We start from the raw sequence: 7,597 nt of genomic DNA, 5'->3' as shown, positions 1-7,597 counted from the left end.
AGTCAATTTATTACTCTGAAATTCATGGTTTACATGACAATTTTATTATTATGAGGGGATCTGATTTTATTGCTTTTGTGACAAATCAGTTGGCAGTGGGAATATATCCCGTGGAAGACTTTCTCCTTTGCATCACATATTTTTAAAAGGAAGAAAAGTCATTTTCTTTTCCTAAACTTTCTAATTCATGACTAAAATTAGGACTAATTCTAGCCCTGTCTAGAAAACTGAATTTGCCATGTCAATACTGCTGAATAAAGCATCAATGTGGGCTGAGTTGGTTTAGCTTTCTATTTCAAAATATTTTTAATATAAGGTACCATTTTGAGACTCTGCACAGCCATTTCACAAATTTAGTCCATGCCTAAACTCTAATTCAGATGAAATAAGGTGGTCCATTTTGACACCTTAGATCAGAACATCAGCATTGGCTCAATTTTGCTTGAATCCCATTTTATCTGCAAATGGGATCTTATAAATGCACAGAAGTTTCTTTAAAATATTTATTCAAGGAGAGTTGTTTCTTGGATTCATAAACTCATTGTGTTGTGTTAACAATAACAATAACAATAATAATAATGTTTGAAGGGACCTTGGAGGTCATCTAGTCCAACCCCCTGCTCAGGCAGGAAACCTTATACCATTTCAGGCAAATGGCTGTCCAGTCTCTTCTTAAAAGCCTCCAGTGTTGGAGCATTCACCACCTCTGGAGGCAGGTTGTTCCACTGGTTAATTGTTCTAACTGTCAGGAAGTTTCTCCTTAGTTCTAGGTTGCTTCTCTCCTTGACTAGTTTCCATCCGTTGCTTCTTGTCCTGCTTTCAGGTGCTTTGGAGAATAGCTTGACTCCCTCTTCTTTGTGGCAGACCCTGAGATATTGGAACACTGCTATCATGTCACCCCTTACTCTTCTCTTTGTTAAACTACACATACCCAATTCCAGCAACCGTTCCCTATATGTTTTAGCCTCCAGCCCCCTAATCATCTTTGTTGCTCTTCTCTGTACCCTTTCTAGAGTCTCGACATCTTTTTTACATCATAGTGACCAAAACTGGATGCAGTATTCCAGGTGTGGCCTTACCAAAGCATTGTAAAGTGGTATTAGTACTTCACTTGATATTGATTCTGTCGCTCTGTTAATGCAGCCTAGCACTGTGTTGGCTTTTTTGGCAGCTGCAGCACACTGCTGGCTCATATTGAAGTGATTGTCTACTAGGACTCTGAGATCCCTCTCACAGTTACTACTATTGAGCAAGGTACCACCTATACTATACCTGTGCATTTGATTTTTCCTGCCTAAATGTAGAACCTTACTTTTTTCACCATTGAATTTCATTTTGTTAGATAGTGCCCAGTATTTGAGTCTGTCCAGATCCTTCTGTATCTTAAGCCTATCTTCTGGAGTATTGGCTATTCCTGCCAGCTTGGTGTCATCTGCAAATTTGATGAGTTCCCCATCTATCCCCTCATCCAAATTGTGTTCCTATACAGCAGTTTCTTTGAAGGATCACATTAATCAAAACTTCATTGTTTCAAAGGATCTATTTGAAATTCCATTTAGTCCTTTCACAAATAGTTTATTTCTACAATTTCTGAAATTTCTAACTTGATCTAATCTCATGGACATTAATAGAGATGACATTTAGTCATGTTAACTAGCTTTCTGAAATAAAAATGAGTTTAAGCAATACAACAAAGCTTATGCAGTATCATTTTTGCAGTTTTTTAAAAAAATATTCAAAGTATACAGTATATGGCATCTACTTCTCCAAGTGTAATAATTGATAAAAAGCAACTAATTAACATGCCAAATACATAGAATTGTACACTGTGAAAAAATCTAACCATTTATCTTGCTTTGATTTTATACTACACAGATGTACTGTATCATACCATACCTATTATACCTAATTAGTATATATTCTTTATTTATTTATTTATTTATTTATTTATTTATTTAATTTATATACCGCCCTTCTCTCAAGAGACTCAGGGCGGTTAACAGGGCAACATTGTGACAATGTTGATGTATTTTATTAAAATTTAGTTGTTTTAAATGAATTAATGCCAGATATGTCATCTATAATATGTGATTCTATGCTGAATTTTTAAAATACTTTGATTCTGACAGAAATATATTACTTTTCTTTTTTAAAAAAAAAACACAACAACACTATATAGATTTATTTTATGTTATCTTTTTACAACCTTGTAATCCTTTAATTTGAGATAGAGTCAGGATGACTGGATGGACCTGAGCATTTACTGGCTGGATGCCCTTCTTGACACCATGCAGAGTTCACAGCAGATTTTTTTTTTGACACCTTAGGAGAAAAACATCTGCTGCTACATAGGATCAAACACTTAACGTTCCAAGTGGTAGGTGAGAATCTTCACCACTAGACCACCATGCCACTCTGTATACCAGGGGTGTGTCAAACTCAATTTCATTGAGGGCCACAACAGCATTGTGGTTGCCCTCAAGGGGCCGAGTGGGTGTGGCCTGGGTGGGTGTGGCCTACTGGGTGGGCATGGCTAGAGTGCATATGGCCTACTGGGTGGGCATGGCCAGCTCTACATTATTCACATCAAGGGTGCCTATGGGGGCCTGGGCAGGAGTGGGACAGATCTGAGGGTCTCTGGCAGAAGGAGGGTCTCTGGGCCAGGGCCAAGGCAGTGGGGGCCGTTCCCTCACTGTTTACAGGATGGCTTCACGGGCCACATGAAACCGCTTCGCGGGCCGGATCTGGCCCCCGGGCCTTGTGTTTGACATGTCTGCTGTATACTGACTTATTTTTACCAAACATCATTTTCGTTATCCCTCTTTATAATTTGTCAATAATTTCTGTTTATTTTTGTACTGATTTATTGTACAAATAAGCATGCTTTTGTTTGGTAAATTTACATTTGGGAGATCTTGAGAAGTTACTGTCAGGTTCAAGAAGTTAGGAACCAGGATATAGTTCAAAAGTATTACAAATTTATGTCATGCCAGCTATACAACAAGAATCTGAACTACTAATGGTCAAGGCAAATTGATCCCAGATAAGAGTAAGCAGACTTCAGGGAATTAGGTTTCTTATGAGCACATAGAGATTCCAAACTGATGATGTATTTGACTCCACCTTTGGGCTTAGCCTGATCACCTCTTACGTTACAAAATGCAATCAAGAGACTATATTTTCTATTGCATTGACCATGACATATAACCCTCAATATTCAAAGAAGCATTATGGGATTTTATGAGCAATGTTGCTTTTTAGAAAATATAGTTTTAAACTGATTTACTACAAAATGCAGTTTTCATTTACTACAAAATAATAAGCAGGCATATACATAGAATGAAGGCTACTGCTAAGCTTGTAAGCCGCCCTGAGTCTTCGGAGAAGGGCGGGATATAAATGGAATTAAAATAAAATAAAAAATAAAAATGATAGTTTTCATATTACATTTTATGCTCTGCTCTTCCACTGGACCTATTCAGAAGGGATCTTTGATAGACATAGAATTTATTTTGAATAGTGAACCCTTGAAATAATTTTAAAACAGAAGCCATCTAGAATTCATTGGTATTCTTAATCCATATTTTATTAATCCTATGAATTTGGACAGTGGGGGTGAGGAAGAATCAAAGAGAATTTTGCTGAATCTCCTTTGAGTTTAGATAAAATTAATTGGACACCTGAGAGTATCTTACTATAATAATAAAGTTGTCATATGCAAGAGTTGTTAGTGACATCTTCTGAATCTGTATATTACTGATATGAGCAATATGTGGGTAAATTGTGTTATTTAATCCAGTTCCAATTATTTCCTTAAGTACTTAAATAAATAGAATGCTGTAAGAAGTCAGTCATATTCGAGGGTACTTAATAGATGATTGGTTTTTAGGAGGTTTTAAGTATGCTAAATATTCTGTGCTTTTTCTTTGTCTTCCTTTTTTTCCTCTTCTCTTTCAGATTCTGTTACAATATACAAATAACTTCAGCTTGAAATTATAAAATTATTAGTGAAATTGTCTCATAATTTATGGTATCCATAAGTATAATATATGTGTTCTTTGTTATAAATAATTAATATACTTAATGCCTTGATTTATATATACTGTATTCTATATCTATCTATCTATCTATCTATCTATCTATCTATCTATCTATCTATCTATCTATCTATCTATCTATCTATCTATCTATCTATCTATCTATCTATCTATCTATCAAGAGAATGAATATCCACAAAGGTGAAAGGGAGGAAAAGACTGAAAGGAAGAAAATAAATCTTGATATAATATAATTTGCTTTTAAAAACTCACATATAGCTGATTTTTGCAACTTCTCTTAATTTTGAAACATCATAGCAATAACTCTGACTGCATAGCAATAACTCTGATAACATGATATCTACAAGTACGTAGGTCAGAACTGCAACTATCATTAGCTACTACCGTCATCATTGTTCTCATCATTTCTCATCTATCTTCAACTAATAGCAATGACAAAGGTAAATAAAACTAATGAAAATATCCTGTATCTTTAATCCAGCAACAATTGGAGCAAGATTAGGTTTCCATCCCTCCTACATAAAATATTTGAAGCAGCTCTTTTCCCCCATAACAATAGTATATAAGTTAGACTAATGTTTAATCATAGGTTGTGTCATGCTTTCAGAAAAAATACATTAGATTTATGCCATGGCATATATTTTTAATAGTTTAACAGTCAGAGACAAATGTATATGAACAATTTGGTTCAATAATATATAAAAGGACTAGTTTTTTTTTAAAAAAGGATCATTAATCTCTTGCTCTAGTTTTGCCAAAAGTATGGTCTATGAATAGGAGAAGAAGTAACTATTTAGTAATATTAAACAAAAAGAGGATGAAAAGAAATTGCCAGTTGCAATTTCCAGGGAAGTGGAAAAAGATGAAAAATAGCTAAGCTGATGCTGTTTTAACCATCAATGAGAGTATTGCTATTTTATTGTTCATACTGTTTTTTTATTGTAGAGGATTTTTTTAAAAAAAATGCTGTTCATGGATAAGTTTAGAAAAACAGTTTTATTATCCCATAGAAAGAAGATTGCAGTGCTACATGCAGTTTCTTGGGGAGTGGGGGGGGAAGAAGTCTCTTAATATAGCTAGATTTATTTCCATGTAAGCATGCCAAGAAAAAAAGAAAAGAAAATATAATGCAAGATCAGACTGTGGGTAAGTAAATACATTACAGTAACATAGTCTCTCACCTAATGAGAAGGAAGGACTCACTGGAGAAGAGCCTAAGGCTGGGAAAGGTTGAGGGCAAGAGAAGAAGGGGACAACAGAGAATGAGGTGGCTGGATGGAGTCACTGAAGCAGTAGGCATGAGCTTAAATGGACTCCAGAAGATGGTAGAGGACAGGAAGGCCTGGAGGAACATTGTCCATGGGGTCACGATGGGTCAGACACGACTTCGCAACTAACAACAACAACATAGTCTCTGCTTTTATCTGTCTAAATGAACAAAGTTGCTGTTTTGGATCAAGATTAAATCAGTAGCCCTTACTGAAATTCATGGACTGTATCAGTTATTAATTAACAATGTAGTGGGAAGCATATACAAATGAAACAAATACTCCACTTTCCTTCCTCCTTCTCCCCATTTTTGCCTCTTTCTCCCTTTGCTGTTTCTCTTTGTTATTATGGCATTCTGTGCTATGCTTTGCAGCATAGAAATCAATGCCACTTCTGCAAATTAGAATGCAACAATCAGGATGTTGAATGACTCTATAGGGTTGAAAGGCACATTCAGTTTGTGTAACCATGCACTGAAGAAAATATTTCTATTAATCAATGATTTAGTCTTAAGTTAATGTTCCATAATGGTAGTGCCCCTGCTTTCCACCACCACCCTCCCCAATCATACCAAATTCTTTATTTTTCATGCTGACTTTTTTTTCCTTGTTATTTTCCAAGTTTCCTCAATAACTACATTCAGTGGAATACAATGAACCAAGTGAATCACACTGAAGTCTGGGAATTTGTTCTTTTGGGGTTTTCCGATTACCCCACATTGGAGCCAGTGCTTTTTGTCATCTTCCTCTTCATCTATCTCCTTATCCTGCTTGGTAATATTGGTATCATTATCCTGGCTGCTATAGATCCACATTTGCAGACTCCCATGTACTTTTTCCTTCAAAATCTGGCATTTCTTAACCTTTGCTATACCACTGCTGTGATCCCCAAAATGTTGTCCAACATGATATTGACCAAGAAAATCATATCCTATCACATGTGCATGGCACAAACATATATTTCTCTCTTTATGGGAGCAGCAGAATGTATCCTACTGGCTGTGATGGCTTTTGACCGCTTTTTAGCAGTGTGTCACCCCCTGCGATACACCATAATAATGAATTCCCAATCCTGCATTAGAATTTCAGCTGCTTCTTGGACTGCTAGCTTTGTAGTTTCTGTTGTCCCACTCTACCTTTCTTTGCCTCCACTTTGTGCTCCATATGTCATTAACCATGTTTTCTGTGAGGCTCCTGTTTTACTGCACATGATTTGCACTGATACCTCTTTAAATGAATTATTAATGTTAGTTGGGGGCCTAGGCACACTAATGCTGCCCTTTATCTTGATTCTGATTTCATATGGCTATATTATTGCTGCAATAATGAGGATCCACAGTACTAGTGGCAGATGGAAAACCTTTTCAACATGCTCTTCTCATTTGACAGTGGTGATAATCTATTATGGGTCAGGGATGTCCATGTATATGAAGCCAAAATCCAGTTACTCACCAGAGCATGATAAGCTAATTTCTGTATTTTATTCTGTTATCAATCCACTGCTGAACCCTATAATATATAGCTTTAGAAATAAGGAAGTCAAAGAATCATTAAGGAGAGCCTTTGGAATAAATGCATTGGACAAGTCATACTAAACACAGAGTTAAGAAAAACAAAAGTCACACTATGTTTTCCATATTATATAAAATTATATGAATTTAAATAAATTTATTATTATTATTATTATTATTATTATTATTATTATTATTATTATTAAAAATAATAAATATGAATATCCAGTGATACACTATTGGAAGAAGATGAAAAAGAGGAAAAAAACCAAAATTATTAATTATATTACATATAATTAACCAGGCAAAAATATTAACACAAGATATACTGGCTTAAAACTGGGATGTCTTTAAAAAAGGGTAGGCTAATAGAAAATTAATTAATTAAGTTATCATGACTCTCATATAATAATTCTAAATGGCTACCATTTTAAATTGTTTTAATGAGTCCACCTTTTCCAAAGTTTTGTTGTATTGTTTGCATTGTTCATTTGTGTTCATTTTGGATTATAGAATTTTGGGAGAATTGTGTACATTAAGATTACATTAACGGAAGACATGATGACAAAAAGTTTAGGAATCCTTGTTGTAAACTAGTAAGAAAATCTATCATGTGCATTACAAGAAAGGATTTACATTTGTAAAATATGTTATTATTTTCTTCTCTTGATCCATAGCATTGTTACAGTTGTCTCAACAGCTAAAGATGTATTTGATCCATTACCATGATTTTCCTTTTTCAGCTGTATTATTAAACTAT

At 34.9% G+C, this 7,597-nt stretch overlaps 1 protein-coding gene across 1 annotated transcript; it reads left to right on the top strand.

The window, feature by feature from the left end:
• Positions 1-5,979: 5,979 nt before the first annotated feature.
• Positions 5,980-6,921, top strand: LOC308678800 (olfactory receptor 2G3-like; the record flags this gene model as incomplete). The annotated part of the gene is made up of 1 exon (XM_081346033.1): positions 5,980-6,921. The coding sequence occupies one exon, from the start codon at positions 5,980-5,982 to the stop codon at positions 6,919-6,921; it is 942 nt and encodes a 313-aa protein (XP_081202159.1).
• Between the last annotated feature and the right edge of the window lie 676 nt (positions 6,922-7,597).

The sequence above is a fragment of the Vipera berus genome, assembly GCF_964194415.1.
Source record: "Vipera berus genome assembly, chromosome: Z".
Classification (NCBI taxonomy): Eukaryota; Metazoa; Chordata; class Lepidosauria; order Squamata; family Viperidae; genus Vipera; species Vipera berus.
The sequence above is the reverse complement of the archived record's forward strand: the minus strand, read 5'-3'. Positions and strand labels throughout refer to the sequence as shown.